The following is a 20,821-nucleotide window of genomic DNA, read 5'->3' as shown; positions in this document are numbered from 1 at the left end:
TTGGAATCAGTTGTACTATCTTTTTTGTTCCTTCCAAATTAATGAATGAGATCAAATCGTCTACAAGTGTTTATTTCATATGTTTGGAGTCATAATTGTACTTTTTTTTTTAAAGTTAACCTTAAACAGCAAATTAGGCAGGTATCTGTAACAGATTCTGTCATATGTCCCCCACATTTAACCCTCAACTTATTTTTTTATTAAGATTTAATTTATTTATTTGAGAGAGAGAGAAAGAGCACAAGCAGGGGGAGAAGTAGACTCGCTGCTGAGCGGGGAGCCCGATGCGGGGCTCGATCCCAGGTCCCTGGGATCACAACCTGAGCCGAAGGCAGACGTTTAACCGACTGAGCCACCCAGGCGCCCCAATGCTCAACTTCTAAAAGAGCAGATTTCATTCTCATATTTTACATAAAGCCTGACACATCTCCTTTTTCTTTTAGCTTCAGACGAGCCTGACTGAGCCAATGACGTTATCCAAATCGGTATCTCTTCCTCGCAGTGCATACTGGCATCACATCACTCGTCAGAACAGCGTTGGAGAGATCTACAGTCTGCAAGGCAAGTAACTTGAAAATAATAAAGCAGCACCTCCATTAGCCTCCTACTGGTGGGCCCGGAGTCATGCAAATTGCTTTGCTTGCTTTTCCTCCATTTTCATTTATCAGCTGTCACTGGCCACAGTGGGAGCTCTGAGATTTACAGTGGCTTTTCTAAAGCTATCACTTCATAGACTCACAGTAGAAATTATCCCAAAAGTCACTAAGGGCTGAAGACCCCATTTGGCACAGGAACTTGACTAGGACATTATACAAAACATATTATCAAAAGCTACAAGTAGCTGGTACTGGGGTCTGTTTCATGCCGTTTTACAAAGGATTTCTTTCTTAGCATCCTTTTTTCTAAATAGGATTGAATATCCGTTCAGGAGGCTGATTTCAGGCTCTGTAATAAAATGCTACATAAACCTACTCACAGAAGTCTTAAGGTTTATCCAAAACCTTGACATAGAAATAATTCTGGAGGGTGCAAGGCAGGAGACAAGTGTGAATACTTTGCTTCTGTGTTTTTCCTAATGATGAATGTGTAATCAACTAAAATGGGAATGGTTTACCAGATGAATCAGATTAATAGATAGCAGGTATTTCATCAAAAGCAGCACAAACCTCAGCTTTGGCATTTTTTTTCTCCTATTCTTTCCCTATCGTCTTAAAATGAATAATCTTATCCTTCAGATAAAATTTTCAGCGGCAAGCAGCTGACCAAGACTGAAGGAAGTGGGAACTTGGAAAAATAAGGCAACAAAACACATTCATCCAACAAAGATTTTTTGAGCACAATACATTTGAACATAATAGGCACCCAATAAATATCTGGTGAAGAAATGACCGGTATGACCTTCAGCACAGTTAGGCATTCAGAATGTTTTTCCATTCATACTTTAACTTTTGCTCATATTAACAACACTAAGTGTTTCAACAACAACAACAAAATGTTTTGGTGACAAGGAAACTGAAATGGTGTATTTTTAAAGCAATGTTTGCTTGCCAGGATTTCCAACCTAGACTAATGGAATTTGGTCAGTGGGAATTAATGATTAAAGATATATTCTGCAAGGAAAAACAGAACAGTTTTAGTCATTTGTTGATGACAATTGCCTTTTATATTTTAAATGAACCCTCTTATGGGTAGTTATTATCTTTTTGTGTTGTTTCTTTTCATGAGAAAATCTTTAATAGGATAAGGAGTAGAGAGGATTGAGGGGGCTCTTGACAATTTTGTGGATCAGAAAGAGGAGACACATATCTTGCTCTTGCTTCCTTCTACAAACGCCAGCAACCACACGCTAAAACTGAGTCATGATCTTGGGATTAGAAATAATTAGAAAATACACTTTTAATGTAACGTTATTTTTATTTAAACATAAACGTATATGTGAAATGATTGTTAAAAAACAAAATTCAACTGAGTAAATTTTACGTATCATATTGGCTTTATTCAACGATTCATGAGCAGACAGCATGCCATCCAACAGATAGAAAAGAGGACTGAGGAGCTACATACAAAGAAAGACTTCTATAGGCAAAAGGAGCAGGGACAAGGAGGTTCTACTGGCCAAGAATGGATTTGGTGTAGCAAGGTCACTTTCCTTTAGGGGATGGCAGGAGTCTATCGACCGATGACCTCACTACTACTGACCAGGTAGTTCCCACTGATTGGTTTAAGATTCTTTTTCTGGGAGAGCTGAAAGTGTAATTCAGTTATGGGCTGTCTCAGGTGGGTGTTTTGGGGCTTAGCTAAGTAACTCCATATTGAGCCTATTGTCTTGTTTTTAACAGTATCGATATTTAATGAAGTAAAAATAAAACCATGGGACATTTTCATGAGGAAATACAAATGAGCAAATTTCTAAGCAAAAAGAAAGTCAGATGTTAATACAAATAAGTTCAAAAAAGGTTGGAGCCAATGTAGTGATAACTTTGGTTTGCGACAAGAGTTTGGTCTATAATTCCAGCAAATGAAAGATTGTTGTTGTCATGGTAGTGTGTGGGGAACTTTTCTCTGAAAGGAGAGCTGACATTTAGACTGATGCACAACATCAGAAATAATTTCGTATGCATCCAGCAAAAAATGCCAGAATGCATTTAAATTTCTCAAAATATCAATGAAGACTTGCAGGGGGACAGTGTTGACTTACAATACAATAGAATCAATAACAGTTTGGACACTCTGGGATCTATCTCACAGATACTAATTTCCAGCAAAGGTAAGGATTTAAATGCTCTATCAATTATGATGAAGAGTTTGCCTGTGAAGTCTCAATAGCACATTCTTCCTTGGTTGGTGGTTGTTTTGTGTAACAAAGAAATATGCATCGATTAAGTTGAGTACTACAAGTCCAATAAATATAGAATGTATTTGATGTAAATTACATTTCACTCCACTGTGGCTGCACTTTTATACTGTATGCTTCTTAGAGCAATATGTTTTACCATTTTACATACCCCTCATTTTATGGTTATATCATAGAGAGAGAGATATAGATAGATGGATAGCTAGATCGTCAGTAAGTAGATTATATAGAGATAGATAAGGATGTAAACTTGTTAGTGATGCTTTGACAAAGCTGATATATTTTACTCTCCTTTTGTTCTGTTGAGGCAGTCAAGGTAAGCAGAGGACAAGAGTCCTTTAACCATAGTGTTTTGTTGTTTTGTTTTTGTTTTTGTTTTTGTTTTTTTGGTGTGTAATTGGCACAGACTTCACCCTCATGGAATCAGGGCATGATAAAACTACCAAAACAGGAAATAAAAATGGAAAAAGTGAGGCTTAGCCCCCCTTCTTCATACACATCTACATTTTTTTTCAAGAAACTACATTTGATGCTTCTGATCTGAGTTATTTTATAACTCAATAAATTGCAAAAACCAAAAGGAGAACATAGTCTGATTTTCCAGAGTCAAAGGTAAAATGGGCAATGGTGGGTGTGACATCGTCAAGTAAACTGCAGGTAGCATTGAGGAATAAAAATGTGTCTTTAGAATTTTTCATCATATTTTCTACATTCTAACTGTGAAGCTGAGATCAATATGAATTAAATTCAGCAGGTTTTCATTCAGAAGGTAAAGGTGGAAAAGCTCTCTATATCTAAAGCTTCATAGATTGGGATTCATTAAGAAGCAGCACATGTATTAGAACTGAAAAAATATTCATGGTGTGAAAACAAATCTATTCCACATTATGACATACCTATAACTTCAATTGCCTGTCACCCTCAAAGCCGTGCTTGCTCAGGTTTATTGGATTCATTTCTGTCATCTGTTCTATAACTATAGAAGCGAGATACTCTCTAAAAGACCAACATATCAATACTGACATCCTGCATTTACTTTAATGTTTGGAAAAGAATATAATATAATCTACTAAATCTCTCCATGCTTCTCCATGGTGCTCTGAAAGTATAAGTTTTTATCGTTTCTGTCTTGTGCGCCAGCTCTCTGAAGTCAAAAGACTAACAAAAAAGAATAATTCGCTTTAACAAGTACAAGTTAGCTAAGGACTAAGCAGCTACTATGGAAAATCCCTCCCGCTAAGGGGCTTGTGAGAGACTGGATCACGTCACCTCTTCTTGCAGAAGGTGTGAGTAAAGACTTTTCCTGTTCCCGATTGTTGCCAGATAATAAGGATGATTAGTTTGTATTAGAAAGTAATTTTGTTTCTATTTCTCTGACTTACGCACTTATGAAAAATGTTTGCGTCACAACACGTTGTAGAGATGCTATCTCTAGACTTAGGGAAACCATTTACTTCAAGAGAAGGAAACATGATTTTGAACTCCTGACTCAAAAGTAAATGCCACTTGTTTAAAATTGCTAGAATTGTGATTTTGGTTCGAAGACCTTCAGCAGATGTGTGGAGAGTATGAGGAACACTCAAAAAAACCCAAAAAGGTGAGAGGGGGTTGGGGAGGAAAAGAAAAAGGAAAAAGAAACAAACGAAACCCCATAAGCAGGTTAGAGCTTTTCTTTGGAAGGTCATCACCTTGACTTGTAGTCACTGTTCTCATAACTATATGACAGATTGTGTAGCAGGGTCTTTAAATCAGGATTTGTGAAGACAGCAAAGCATTTATTGAAAATGACAAATCAATCTAGTAAAAACCACTGGTGGTCCCAGGCTCACTGCAGGCACTCATTGAGCCTTTGTTGAATGCAAAAATGAATTTAAAAATGCATTAGGAAGGATAGACTACCTTGTCTCCTCCCTGAGGAAAATTCTCACCCGACCTACAGAAGGAATCATCATGTCTGGTCCTACACGCAGCCGTCTTCCCTTTGCATGCCCTTTGGCTTGTCTGCTTCTTGCTTTAGGATTGCCTTGAGTCCACAGATATTTGCTCCTGCTAGTCTTTACTTGGTAAACACAGGAAGCGCTATGAGCTGCCGTCTCTCTGCCCCCAAAACCTGAGAGCTGGGTTTCAGTCTTCCACCAGCTATACTGACGAGAAACGGGGACAAGAATGTGGGCTGAAAATGGTCCCCCGGTTAGTGGGCTTTGGGACGTGTGCTATCCTTACATTTTCCCTGATACATATCATCACCTATTTATACACAAAACTATATGGGATATACTGTGACTCAGTCTGGAGCAGCTTGAACAGCCTCACTGCACCAAGGGGGGGGATGCTGCTTGTAAAAGTGGTAACTTTTGGAGTTATGCTTTCCTTAACACTGATTAATATGCACCTGCCAACTCCACCCTCTCTACGTCTGCAATTAAGCTGCAGACCCCCCGAGTCAGCACAGCGCGCACCTGATTACACAGAAGGCAGTTGATGCTCACCAAAAGGGCATCGGCAGCTCCAATTTCTCAGAAGGACAGGATGCAAACAGGCAATTAGAATTAGAGATAACCTTCAGGAAACAGTAAATAGAATTCTGACATAGATTAGGGAGGTAAATCAAAGGATGTACTCACTCTTCGCTTAACTACGACCCTCTGTCCTTTCCTGCCCATTTGGTTTCAAGTTCACACTGTTTGTAAATCATTTCCATTGGGACCTTCTCTTTAAATTTTCATCATATGATGTTTTCCGAATTGCAAGGCTAATAAAAGCCTTGCATAGCAAGTAAAAAAAAAAAAAAAGGAAAGAGAAAATTACACCGATGGTAAAAGGAGCCTCCGTATGTTCGGTGTCCAATGTGTTCAGTCCCCGCAAGTGGTGGCAGCCAGATGCCTCACACGTCTTCTGGGAGCCCCAGCCTGCTGGTGGCCATGTGCCAACAACCCCCAACACATCAGCCATTTGCCAAAATGTACACTTTCTAGTCAACCTTCTTTATGAGCAGTTACTGCATGACCTTCCCTTAGAAGCGTAAGGCAAAGGCAGTAAATGCCTCCCTGGATATCAGTTTTTAGAGATAAATGAATTGATCGCTCCCCAAAATAGACACCATAAAAATGCTCCAAACGTTCTCACTATGAAATGTTCCTCCCACGCCACAGTCATCCATAATCATTCCCTCTTCCATGCTCCCAGATGTTTTTGTATAACTTTAATATCGCAATGTATTTGTTTATGAACCCTCTTCCTCCATTCGTTTGTGAGGTAGCAACTTCAGATGATCTTTATCCCCATGGCTCAGCCAAATTTAGGGCTCCGTCGTTGTGAAGAAGTGCCGTCTGTAGGTTAAAATATTGAGTTTGGGAGTTAAATAAACCTGAATTTGAATATCAACTTACCACTGCTGAGTTGTGTGGCTTTGGGCAATTTACTCATCTTTCTAAGCCTCATTGTCTTCATGTCTAAAATGAGGATAATAGTTCCTCTCATGGCACTTAAATGAGATCATCCATATTAGGTGTAAACTTTCAATAATTATTAACTATCGTCAATATTTCCAGTAAGAAGTTTCTTTCTCTGACAAAGGGAATTATGCTCTCCTATTCCAATTTATTCTAGTATTTACTTTAAAATATTATTACAGAGTTTCTACTATATGTGAGGAATTTTGTTTTGTTCTAAAGACTTTATAAAAGTCCACCTTTAAGAAATGGTTTCTGGGGGTGCCTGGGTGGCTCAGTCGTTAAGCGTCTGCCTTCGGCTCAGGTCATGATCCCGGGGTCCTGGCATCGAGCCCCACATCGGGCTCCCTGCTCCATGGGGAGCCTGCTTCTCCCTCTCCCACTCCCTCTCTTGTGTTCCCCTCTCTCGCTATGTTTCTCTCTGTCAAATAAATAAATAAAATCTTTAAAAAAAAAAAAAAGAAAAAGAAATGGTTTCTGGTTTTTACAGTTCTAGAAAAACTAAATCTAACTCTAAACCTAAACTTTAGTTTTTAATGGAAGATAAAAAAAAAAAAAATGTCAGGCTTAAGTCTTCAGCTATTTGTTTTCTTCCTATCGGTGAGTTTAAACAAGACATTTATGCCTCAAACAGATGCACCCCTTCTTCCAGGCCTTACAAGGCTCAGTCCAGGTAGCCCAAGGGAAATTAGACCCTGTTTTTCAGGCCAAGAAATTGCAAATTCCTAGAAGGACTTTATTCAGCTCAGTGCAGAGGAAGTGCCCCCCCCCGGCCCCACCCCATCCATCCAATATGTGTTCTTGCTGATCAGCCTACCCTGACTTGGGGAGAAGGCTTTCTGAGAAATTTCTTCTTCCTCCACTAAGGTAGACTAGTTTTGCTTGAGCCAGTTATTCCTCAGTTTATTCTCTCTCGGGATGCACTCTCTGGCTGGACTAAAGGTGAAAGGCAAGATTTAGATTGTTAATTAGGTTCTACTGACGTAGCACAACACAAAATCTAAGGACAGTGCACAGTGTAAAATATAACAAGTCAGCCATTTAATCACTATTTACCAGATACATAAAAGAAGTAGATAAAGACAGATAAAGGTAAAAGACTCAAGACTTACCAGATGTTATATAGGATTAGAGTAATCTGCCAGTGGTTTATTAACATAAATTGCTTCACGCTCTCTAATTCAAACCTGAAACTGAAATTTGAATTAAACCTGAAACCCGGTCTCTATACTTGATTTTTTTCCTCAAGCTTCCCCCACCCAATTCTTTTAAATGTAGTAGGTAACATATTAATTTCAATGTTAATCAAACTATCATGGAAAAAATACATATTCCCTTTTATTCGGTTGTAAATAAACCTAGTACAAAATGTTAATTCAGGGAAAGGTTAATAGAGCCATGACTGAAGCTCAGCTGTCTTTGTCATGTATGTAAGTGCCTGTGTACCCACGTGTATACACATACGCAAATGTTTGTGCACACACACACACACACACAACCATACCGGCTCATTGCTGTGTATCCATAAATTGTACCTATTAGGCTACACATCACAAATTATAAAACACATAGAAGAACCTACAGGGGAAAATTTTTAATTATATTTTTCTCCCTGACCTCTGTTTCCTGTTGTTGTTTTTGTTTTTTGAACTTTAGCTCTATCTCTGGTCCTAAAATTAACACCCTATCCCTGGTTACAGGCTTAATAATTGTATTTCATCTGGTATTTTTCTTTTATTGTCCTTTTTCTGCCAACCCGAGAATACAGCATCCTAAGACTTGATAATGATTGGAGGGTAAGAAAAGATAAGCAACATCAGGAATTAGTATCATTGAAATGATACTTGCCAGAGAATAAATCGCAGAGTTCATGTAGATTTAATCCTGCACGTGACCTTCAGTGAAGTTCTAGGACTTACTCTACTGCCCTACAAATAATAGATGCGGATTGAAAGTTTGCTGCTACACACTTTAAACATCTGATATTTAAAATCTAAGAGCATGGTTATATAAGTTTATAAAAGAGAAATTTATGTTAAGAATTAAAGACATGTGCATATGTGTTAATGCCTATATTTAACACAGGAAGAATAGTACAGTTTGGGAGTGTTCTTAGAAACTTTTGGTTGCCATTGCTATACAATACTGGTTTGGTAAGGAGTTTAGGATCTTCATTTTATTTTTCTTAAACTATTCATAATACAAGAAGGAGAAGTTCAATGCCAAACTTTAAGTGATAAGTCTTTAACATATATGCTCAAAGATAAAATATATATGACCTTAAAACAAAAACAAAATTTCTTACTGACGCACAACTCTGTGACAGAAATTGTTCTTATCTTTTCATTCATCAGAAAATGCCATTCTTCCAAATGAATTTGGCAAGTGGCTTCTCTGGTGTATGGTTGAGGGATGGACATTGTCTGGGGCCCTGTCATACCCATTGTAGAATTCTGTCTGTGCTCAAAAGAGATGTTGGCTTAGAACGCCCTGTGTGTGTATCTGTAACTGTAATTACCACCATCCTGATTAGTGGAAACTTTTCTTTGAAAATAGTTCATCATTCATGAGTTCCTTTATAAAATATTTTGAAGTTGTCTAGGTTTTTGATAGTAAAATGTAGCATTATTCTTAAATGCACACACACACACGCACACACACATGCACACAAAACCTCACATTTTTTCCAAACAAACAAATGAAGGAAATCCTAGAGTATGATCCATTTTATTTTCCAGCATGCCTCTACATTACTGTTATAGCTTCTTTAGGGCACATCGAATAAATTGAAGTATGTACAAGTGAAAATCACAATATGCTATTCGTTCATAATCTACTACCTATTTCCTGGACTCGGCACTGACTCCATCCCTCTGAAGTCGTGAGACACCAAGAGTCCAGAAATCAGAGATGTTATTCTTGCTGAGTAATTCACAGGCACCTGCCTGTGTTTAACCTCATTCAATAAATACCCATGGGGAGACTGCCTCACTGGTGTCAACAGAGAAATGCATGGTCTGAGGCATCAGTGAGGAAGTGTCACATGTTCGAAAATTCTTTATAGGAAGGAGAGGGATATTTTATTGCACAATCTGCTACCAACAAGATATGCTGCATAATTTCACAAATATAACCTTATATAAACCACACACTTTTGAGAAGGTAGATTGTTATGGATGCAGTTTTTATAGATGGAGAAAAGGCAATATCATTGTCCACTTATATACTGAGTGCTTTATACCATGTCGTGATAGATGATCTTTCCAACAACTGTCTGAAATAGGTCCTATTATTGCCCCATTTTACAAATAAGCAATATGCCCTCTCCCTCTGCCTCTCCCCCTCTGCTTGTGCTCTCTCTCTCTCAAATAAATACATAAATACAAATAAAGAATCTGAAATGCAAAAATAACTTGCCTAAGGTCCAAAAGTAGTATTATCAACCCACGCAGTCTTATTTTTTCTAGCTAGAGGGCCACAAGGATAGGAAAGTTACGTAACTGCCCCAGGGGAACAGAGTTGAAGGCAAGGTGGAACGAAACATTCGAAAACTCTAACCCTTCTGCCCAGTTACATTCTCTTTGAACCATAATCAAGGTTTATAAGAATTATTCCTCTGAAAAGCAGGCAACAGCTATTCTCAAATGTGCTATAAATGAGACAACCCAGATGGAAGCCATCGAGGCAATTTGTGGAAAATCCGGTGTTCAAAGTCAGGTTCGATATGCTTGGGCACTGCTTTTAAAAATTTCATATAACAGCCTCGCTTCTTTTGTGGAACAATTTAAAGCACATTGCATATGTAAATTAGTTGGTTTAACTCCTGAGAGTTGCTATTACTTTTCATTATTCCTTTTCAAGCTTTTTAACTAAGTTTTACAGCAGGTTCAAATATGTCTCCCTCAATTCCAAATTCTTGAGAAATGTCTTATTTTGGAGATTTCAAAATCACTTTCCCAGGAGCAAATCCCTTTTATTTCATGCCCTTTTCTCCCTCCTGAATATTTCCTTCTCTTTTCTTCAGCCATTAACGCTGACATGCCTAGTCGCCTTGTTGTGTTGTTAGTTCACGTGGTTTCCATCACAAAAGTGTAAATGTCTTCTTAATCAAGCTTCATTTCCCTTAAATAAGCAACTTTTGTGTCTTCCATTGGAACTTGATTTTTTTTGGATTATTCCTGAAAACCTGCCAAAATTCCAAGGAATGAATATTTGACATTTAACTGAAATTAATATTCAAAAAATTTTATTGCAAAATGAATACATCCTCATTAAAAAAACCCAAGACATGAAGAAATACATGGATAAAAAGTTAAAAATCACCACTAATTCTTCCACATATTGTTAACCTTTTAGAATATAAGTATAGCGATATAGATAAAAATAGAAATTGAGATAAGATTGATATATATTTACAAAATTAAGATCATACTTTATATGAAGTCATTTGTTATATTTTTAAGTTGTATATTATATTAAGAACAAAGTCTAATTAAGTGATATTTAAGGAATATATAATATTCATTCCAAAACCCTAATTTACTTAACCGTTGCTCTCTTGTTCAGTATGTACATTATGTGCTTTTTACTATTCTAAACAATGCCACAGTAAACACATCTGTATATAATTTTTTGATTACAATAATATTTCCGGAAGTGGAATTTATATTTTTATTTTTTCCATCAACGTTTGCCACACTGTGCCTAGGCTTAGGGGATATATCTCATTTACAGAGAACAATACAGATGTGGTTTCCATCCCTAATATACATCCAGTCTCATAAGAAATACAAGCGCACATCCCATCTAGCAGAGATAGTAATTTGTTCACTTATTCAACAATTATGCATCAAGTTGCTTTTATATGCTATTTCTATGTGGTTGGGGACACAAAAATGAAGAAGAGAAACAAGACAGTTATATGCATGAAAGTATATGCCAATAATAACCAAGTGAATAAAATAATAAGCAGGTTAAATTCAGACATTGATGAGCATTACAAAGAAGGTATATCAGAATCATGACAAAGAAAGTGAATTGGCCATTAAATTTCCTTTAAGAAGTGATATTTGAATTCAGGTTTGGATGTCAAAAGCAGATGAGCCTATAAAGTTTTGAAAAAGAAATTGTAGGCGTAGACAATGTCATCAGGCAGAAGCAAGTCTGGTATATTAGAAGGAAGACAGGTACATCTGGAGTGGGTAGAGCACAGGGAAAATGGCACCCATGGGCAATGGTGAGTAAGCAGGACTAGATGATGGAGGACCCCATAGCAATCCACAGTAATGGCAGTTATTGGCTCAACCTAATCATTCTAGTTTTATATGTGAATAATCTCAAAGTTTCACAAAGGAATGTTTCATCAAAGGTTCAGGGGTATTACATCTTCCTGCTGGATCATTCTCTTTTATAATTGTCAAATGCAGACAATTCTTTATCCAAACTCTGTTTTGCCTTATCTCTCATTTACTTTCAGCATTTCTGTGTCATTATAGATGTTTTATGATCGAAACAGGCTGGACTTTTAAAACTCAAAATGTGTTTTTGTTCTTTTATAACAGGAAAATTCAGTCATCCTTATTTATTTTGATTCTACATATGCTCTTTTTCCGCTCTTTTATTTTATTATTTTCGTTTGTAATACTATTTATTTACTTCTTTCCCCTTCTTTATTTTAGCTATTTTTAATCACATTTATTTTTACTTTGCCCCCCCCCCAACTTGTTTGGAATTACATATATTCTCTTAAGAGTTAACTTAAATTTTTAGTATATATACTTTTTTTTTTAAGATTTTATTTAGTCATTTGACAGAGAGAGTACAAGCAGGGGGAGCAGCAGGCAGAGGGAGAGGGAGAAGCAGGCTTCCCGCTGAGCAGGGAGCCTGACAGGGGGCTGGATCCCCGGACCCTGGGACCATGACCTGAGCAGAAGGCAGATGCTTAACTGACTGAGCCACTCAGGTGCCCTTTAGTACGTATACCTGACCAAAAAGTAAAAACAAATGTAAGGTATAAATGTAGTTCCATTTCTCTTTTTAATTCCTTTCATATTTCACACTCCTGTTATCTGGTTTGTTTGTTTTTTTAAAGTAGGCTTCATGCGCAGCATGGAGCCCAATATAGGGTTTGAACTCTCAACCCTAGGATCAAGACCTGAGCTGAGATCAAGAGTCAGACACTTAGCCAGCTCGAGCCACCCAGGTGCCCTCATGTTATTATTTTATTTCTCTTTTCTTTTGAAAACACTCCAAATTTAATTTTTAATACTATTATTATTTTTACAGTTAGTGCATATTAGATCTACCCATTTGTTTCACTGTTTCTTTGCTTCTGTACTTCAGTCCTTATTTCTGAGTTCAAATTCTTTTTTTTTTAATCAGTCATTATTTGTTTTCTTCAGTGAGCATTTTATGTTTAGCAAACTGCATGTTTTGCAAAGACGAATTAATTTCATCTTTATTCTTGCATGATATTTCAGTTAGCTATGGAGTCCTTGGCCATTTGAGGATAGTCTCACCATTTTCTTGCTTCATTTCCTGCATCTGGCCTCATTTCTTGAATGACATTTTAGCTAGTTGTGGAATTCTCAGCCACCTGGAGAGTCTTCTATCCCATTACACTCTATGCCGTCTCATTTCTGTTCAGATGTCTGTCAGTCTAGTTGCTCATCTTTCGTAGGTTAACTGTCTTTTCTCTGCTTTTAGAAATTTCCTCTTGCATTTGGAATCAAGCAATCTTACCCTTACGCTTCAAACTATGAATTTCTTTTGAATTTTCTTGTTGGAATGCAATATATTTCTTCAACCTGACAAGTCCTGTGGTTTGTTTGTTGCGGATAATTATCACTATTTATTTAAATGTTGTCTCACTCTCCTTTAGGAATAATTATTAAATTTATGTTTGATATTCATGTTCTGTTCTATGTGACTAAAATGTTTTATACGCTTCATCCCTGTGGTATCTTTGTGCTGCATCTGAGTGATCTCCTCCGATCATACAATTCACTCTGGATTCACTCTGCAGCTGTGTCTACATTACCACCTCCACCATCATTGATGCTTTTAATATCTGAAGGCTATAATTATTTTGTGAATTTCATCTACTCTTCTTTCACAATGGCTCATTCTTTCCTTGTGATTTACGTTCCTCTTAAATACTTTTTTGCCTTTCATCCCCTGAGAGTCTCTTCCGTCTTCTAGAACACACTTTAATCCCTTTAGAACTGCTCTAGTATCCATGTTCATTCTGTTATCATGACTGCTGACTCGGGGTCTTGAAGAAACATTCCACTGGGCGTGTTTTAATATCTGATTATGAACTCATCTTCAGTAAGAATTGCATTTCTGTGAGAATCTAGTTGCCCCAGGAATGAAAATATCCCCCCCGAGTCATTTCACGTTGTTTATTAGGTTGAACCAGTTGGAACTGCCACTGTTGTAGGTTGTTACTTCTAAATAACAGTAATTTCATGTGGCTCAACCTAAAAAAATAAATAAATAAACTGAAAACTTGACAATCATAATGAGTTTTTTTTGAGTAAATACATTTGATAAAAAATTGTTAGATAATATGAAAAAAAGTTTCTGAAGAAATAGAAAAATGAACAATTAAAACAAGCTTGAGCAAAAACAGAAATCAGAGAAAACATATCACTCTTAAACATCCATGGAACAGTAATGAAAAATATGTGAGGTCACAGAATGTATAAAATAATCATAAGCCCAAATATATACCATGTGCCCATGTTTTCCTATCTTAATGTAATAAAAATAGAAATCAATAATTATAAACCAAAAAGTCCTATACTTTTGGACTTTAAAAACGCATCTATATGATCTTGAATAAAAAAAAAAACCACAATAAGGGAACATAGAAAATATTGGAACTTTAAGATAATAAAAACACTACATCAAAACTTATGAGACAGCTAAGTTGGTAGTTAGAGGAAATGTTATGGCCTTAAATATCTGAAATAGCCTTAAATATTTGGAAGAGAATAGGGATGGAAAGTTAATAAGCTAAGCACTCAACAATATAGGTGTGATGAGGACAGTACCAAAGAGAAAAAAATTCACCAATCTCACGTATAAACATGGATACAAAAGGCATCAGCAGGGCCTAATTATATTTATCCCAGGAATGTAAGGATCATTTGACAAGAAAATATTAGTAAATGAATTCATATTAAGAAATTGAAGCTAAAATCTATGTGATGTCCTCAATGGGTATAGAAAAATATTTTTTAAAATTCGGTACTTTTTCATAAAAAAAAAAAGAAAACCTGCACTCTAGGCCAGCAGGTGATCTTTTTCAACTGAAAAATAGCCTTTACCAAAAATCTACTACAAATACCATTTCCTGAAATTTAAGAACAAGTCAGGAAGGCACTCTATCATGCTCAGAACAGAAATAGAGATTTTAAAAACATGAATATTGGATAAGAAGAAATAAATTATTTGAAGATAATATCTTTCGTCAGAGAAAATGTAGGATGAACCACAAATCATGGCATCTCCACCGAAAGAGAACTGCACACTATTTTTACTGGAGGAATGAAGGTAAGAGATAAACACAGATGGATAAAACACAACACAGATAAACGCCACACAAGGAATTTCAAAGGCATTATTCTAAGGGAAAGTGTCCAAACACGAGTCCATTGATACGAAATTCTAGAAAAGACAAAACTACAGTTACAGTGTTTGTAGGTGCCAGTATTAGGGGATGGGATGGTCCAGAAAGTTATGCAAACAAACCATTCAGCTGAAATGTACTCCCATAAAAATCTATATAAGACATGATATCAATTTCCTTCACTCCTACTATAATTATCATGGTTCTTTAAAAAGAGGGGAGATATTCTAGTGGTAATATATATTAATCACTATCTTGCAAATGAATTTTTCTTAACACATTTATTTTTATAATTATTAACAAAAATGTCTTACAGAGGATAACTCTAGAATTAGAGACTTTTTAATAAGTGATGCAGTCTCAAATTCTCAGATTTATCTCATAGAAGTAAACTTTTTATTAATTATATTAATTTTAAATCTAATATTCTCACGAAGTCCTATTATTTATGCTGAAGTTACCCTTTGATTTCTATGTACATAAAGTACTTAGCAAAGCACTTTTTCAGCTATAATTCCTTAGTAAAGTTTCTGACATGACCACCCTCTCTTTTATCCAAGCTTGCAACGCATCAGTCACGTTCAGTTCTTTCTTACCCAACAATCAGTTGATTCAGTACTGTTCAATGAGCATTAAATGCCAACCGAATGCCAGAACTAAGCTAGGCTCTGGAGATACAAAGACAAATCAGAGCCCTTTCCTGCCTTGGAAGAGCTCACAACAGTCTGCGTCTGCCTGGTACCTTATTGACTCTACAGTACTTTTGATTCTAACCTCTGTTGGCCATTTGCAGTCATCTGAATTCAACCCAACCAATCCCAGCCCCCTTCAGTCTTCTCTTGATTTCTCTCTTGTCTGCTCTATTCCAGTATTCTCCCCGTAGCCTTTACTTCAGAGTCAAAGTGACCTCTGTAAAGGCCAGTTCTGACCCTATCATTCCCCTGCTAAAAAACTTCAGTCAGAGACTCCCAACAAAGAAAAGGGGGTGCACTAAAACCTTGCCTATTTCCCCAGCCCCCAACCCTACTAAAATGAAGAATCAACATTAAAACAAGGGAAGAACATTTTCTCTTTGATAATAATGGGAAACTGAACCTTCATTCTCAGACTATTAAAAATTTCTGCTAAAAGCAGTAAAATTTATACCAAATTTTAGTGAAGGATACGAAAAACTGGAACAAACCTTTTCAGCCTTTGGTCAGGGTCTGAGTTCCCTGAAATGCACATAAAGACTCTCAGCAGTAGGATTTTCTTTTTTTCTTTTTTTTTTTTTTTAAGATTTTATTTATTTATTCATGAGAGAGAGAGAGAGAGGCAGAGGGAGGAGCAGGCTCCCAAGAAGCAGGGAGCCCGATGCGGGACTCAATCCCAGGACCCTGAGATCATGACCTGAACCGAAGGCAGACACTTAACCATCTGAGCCACCCAGGCACCCAGTAGGATTTTCTTTTAATGAAATGTGGGAACTCACACGGGAGAAGAAATACTGAACAACCACACTTTGGGAAAGAGAGGACCAAGGAAGCTCTAAGATTCAGGCAGCAAAAATCATGCCGTCGCTGTCGGGACATGGTAGCCCCAAGCACCGCTGGTCTGTGTTCTTCTCTATTCAAGAAGGGAGAGGGAGAAATGGGTGAAGAGGATTAAGAGCCCACTGAGTAATTCTTGGAATTGTTGAATTGCTATATTGTACACTTGAAATTCATGTAACATTGTATGTTACCTATACTGGAATTAATTTTTTTTTTTTAAAAAAAGGAGGCTCTCAGTCGCAAATGCAGCCTTTCATGCACAGATCCTATGAGGGATTGCCTCCTCAAATGGTGCACTCTGGGCCAAAAGAAAAAAGAGAATGTGAGAAGCAGCCCCGCCATGGGGTGCAGTCTGATAAACCAGGTGGTGCATGAGATGGGGCTACTGGGTAAATGCATTGACACACCATCCTGATTTTCTTGGAGTCTCAGATTACTAGGCAGCAGAAGCCCCTGGGGTGAGTCAGAAAGAGAAACAAAGACATCGAGTTTTGCAGTGTTCCACCAGAGAGGGTGAACAGCAGTCATCGCTTGAAACACAAAGGTCTGGGAGGCTTTACAGACCACCCCAACCTCCAGACTTGCCCAGATGTCCAGTCAAAGGCAAGACCTGGACCTAGCACCAAGGACCATCCAGTTTGGTCAGAGTCTGAGATGATAAATCCAAATGAAAGACTTCTTGCCCCTCATCTGTCGCCCCTCGCCACACTTCAGAAGAAACATAAGCTCTAGAGACAGCTGTCTCATTCACCAACAAGCCAAAGCAGAAAAGCTTCCACATAAGATCTGTGAGTAGACAATGCAGATAGTTTAAAGGAGAAAGAAAATTAACAAAGGGAAAATGAAGAAAAATTCTTAAAATATTTCTCTATACACTCAGAAAGTAATGAAAAGATGCACTCTTTGGAGAACAGTTGAAAAGAGTTACAAGAAATCCAATAGAGAAGGCAATAGGAAGGATATAAAGTGGGTTAGAGCCCTCAGCAAGGTAAATTAAAAATAACGAAAAATCCTTCTCACAAATGGAACTATCTTATAAGCACTTGGGAGTCCAGTATTTGTAGTTGAAAAAGCCTGTAACAACTTCAGGAAATAATAGACATGGATAAAGTAACAAAGAAATGGAAGCAATTAGAAAGAGAAAATAATAGAATATGTGTATGACGTATATATTTGGTGTATTTATCAGTATATAAATAATAGTATACACAAGTATATATGCCAAGTACAGAATTGAACAGACAGCTCTTCCTAAAATGGCAAATAAAGACAAGATGTATGTAAAAATTTTGCTGAAATAAAGGAAGACTTGGTTCTTCGCTCAGGTTCTCTGCCAAGATGGGTTGACATGTGCGAGAGTTAACTACATGGTGATTCCCAGATACTGGCGGAAAGCGTGAAACAAACAACAGAGGCCATCACAATAAATTGCATGAGAAGGACCCTGGAAGAGACAGAGACAGTGCAGAGAGCACACTAAAACCGTGCAGAGGAGCAAACTTACAAACGAGGCAATCAGTGCTGAAGTCCGAAGTTTGGGAAGAACAGACCTGCAGTCGCTGTAGTTCACACGACTGACCTAAGTAGTAATTAGATTGGTGACACAAGCACATAGAACAAAGACCGCTCCAAAAATGCAAGTAACTGCTCTGAGAGGAGAGTGGCGGGGATGCGTGTGAGGAACGGAGGGAGTGGTTAAGATAACTCAGTCTTCATACTCCATAGTAGGACGAAAGTCTGTAATGTCTGAATGCGAAAAATCAACAAATGCCGGTTGAAAAAATAAAATAAAATAAAACCTTTATTTAGGATCATGGCGGCAAATATCAGAAGAACAAGCCTAAAGGTTGTGACTGCTTCCTTCTGGAGATCCAGATAGTACTGCCTTTATTATTAAATCATCTTTGTTTTTGACGGAACTTCAAATCCCACCCCCTAAGCCACTGGGACTGGTGGGGAGCAGACTGGATAGAAGAGTTTTTCCTGGCTCAGTTCTGCTCTATTTGAGTATGTCGTCAAAGTAGTGGATCATCTGTAATTTCAAGAATTTTTAAATACAAAACTCAAGGGAAAGAAAGCACTAGATGCTTATTGCTTCCAGAATTATCCCCAGGCTCTTCTTGGATGACGGTTAGTACTTCACACTCTGGCCTCGCCTGTCAGTGCACATCTTCTTCCTCAAAAAAATCCTCTGTCAGGGATGTAGCTGTCCCACATGGAAACATTTTCTCATTTCTACCCTTTTTACGCTATTGCTTCTACCACTGTCTTTTCCCGATCTCTACTTGGGATTTTGCTACAAGTCCTTCGAGGTCCAGACAAAAGTGCATTAATCTTCTTTCCCTCCATATAGACCCTTACTTGCTCACTAGATTTTCAGTGTAGACAGTATTTTTGCCTTCCAGTACCTACTTGGCATAGTGCCTCACAAAGGCTTGTAAAACTGATGTTATCTGGCAAAAAGCAGTATATTTCCGGGAAGAAATTTGGGTTTTGTTATGCTGCCATTTATTAAATTCTTACAACTGTGGTGCCTTGGGAGTTGTGCCATGGAGAGAAGTATCCCAAGTTATTTTGTCCCGAATTTGTAAGATGACAACAAAAAAAATATCATCAGTGCTTAAACGTGAAAACTGATTTAGCAGTAGCAATGGGACAGGTTTTTTGTGTGTGTTGTTGTACACCACACACTTGTTGTACACTCACACACATGCTTATGTGCTATCGTATCAGTTCATTTGGCTCCATATTTAGGAGGCTCTTCATTGGTTTTCTTCTTGGTAAATGATACTGAGGCTTGCAATGTTCTTCAAACCTCAAGCTGGACTCAAGCTGGACTCAACCTTTTCTGTCTTGTGATTTTACATTTGACATATTTTTCATATTTTCACATTTTTGTGAAAAATAATCTGAATCCAATGATAGCATCCCTTATTGTGGTAGAACTAGAAAAAGAAAGTATCTTAATATAAATTGTACAAATTATTGTATAGTTGCATAAATAATAGGGCATGAAGCTTTGGACACACCTTTACATTTGAAGAAACCAAAAAATATATAATATATATAATAATTTCAGAATACCTATAATTCTGAAATCATAATTAGGAATTAAGATTATGATTCATAACTAGAAATTAAGAAGTTTGGGTGGACACAATCTGTCTTTACATACAGCATAGAATATTGAACAATTGATATCTTATGTTACGTATGAGAGCTTATTTACTATGCAATTGAATCCATTTTAGGGGCAGATTATATATTAGAGCTGAGATTTTAAGTGAAAACCATGTGATTGTGTTTTAGATTGCCAAAAGTGTACAGGATGGGAAATGTTCTGTGTTTCTGGTCTACTTGTTTTTCAATGGACACAAAGATGTGGATATTTTGGGCTGTCTACTGTAGAGCCACCTGTGGTAACTATGGGCTTTCTTAGCCTAGTGAGGTCTCCACTGACTTCTCTGTTCACTGAGTGACAGGTGGCCATTTGTTAGAAAGATTATGGTGTCCACTTTGTCTTTGCAATACCTGCAAACACTTTCAGCTACAGAGAAAAGACTTTGAAAATAGTTTCCAAATTCCAACTGGTCATCTGCTTGTCCTCCTGAGACTGTTCAGAGGAAAATGTCAGAAGGTCATTTTCCTTGACAAATAATTTGTACTCTTATATGTGATTTTTTTCTTTGGTACTATAAAAATAAGGTTTTTTTTTTACAAAGGGAGATTGAAACACATATAGAACTTTTAGTTGATAAGCTTGACTGTCTGATGTTTTCTCCTGTGACATTTCCTTAGATTTCTCGAAAAAAAAAAATATACCCTTGGTCATATATCTAATGATACAGTACCTGTTTTCAAACTTTTCGGCATAAGGCAGCCATATGAGCAGAGATGAGGGAATATGTGTCCCTAAAGAGTCTGAGGGAAAACCCAAATCAACCCAAAAAGAGCAAAATATCTTTAAAATCTTATCTTAAAAAGTTATAATTAATGCCTAGTCTCCCCCCCCACTCTATTTATATGCATTTTAGACTAAATATATTTAGCCTCAATGCTAAACTTGCTTCTTAGGTAACTATTACCTTTGTTCTAGTTCATTTTTTGAGTTAGTGGATGCTTAGCATCTACAAAACTATTTCTGAAGAAATTGCTGAATCTTTGGACACCTCTAAGATATTTTGAAATCTTCCAATGACACAGCCCTCCCAGAACCACTAAAGGAACGTGAGTTAAACCTGGAACCCTCAAGTCTCAAAAAAAATCTGTATTTTTGTCTAGTTCTTCTATTTTTTCCACTCCAAAGTGCTAACAGTCTTTTAGAATAAATTAAGGTAATCTGATATCT

The 20,821-nt window shown here is 37.1% G+C and overlaps 1 protein-coding gene across 1 annotated transcript in view; it reads left to right on the top strand.

Annotated features, from left to right (window-relative positions):
* DOK6 (docking protein 6) overlaps positions 1–20,821 on the top strand; it is a 365,856-nt gene that overhangs the window by 293,401 nt on the left and 51,634 nt on the right. The window contains exon 7 of the mRNA XM_064577838.1: positions 444–561. Coding sequence (XP_064433908.1) covers positions 444–561 — 118 coding nt within the window. The remainder of the gene's footprint in view (positions 1–443; positions 562–20,821) is intronic.

This window comes from Mirounga angustirostris, unplaced genomic scaffold (genome assembly GCF_029215605.1).
Source record: "Mirounga angustirostris isolate CCGP_5_RB_7025 unplaced genomic scaffold, mMirAng1.0.hap1 SCAF_14, whole genome shotgun sequence".
Lineage (NCBI taxonomy): Eukaryota > Metazoa > Chordata > Mammalia > Carnivora > Phocidae > Mirounga > Mirounga angustirostris.
Note: the sequence above shows the minus strand (reverse complement) of the source record. Positions and strands in the feature narration are given on the sequence as shown.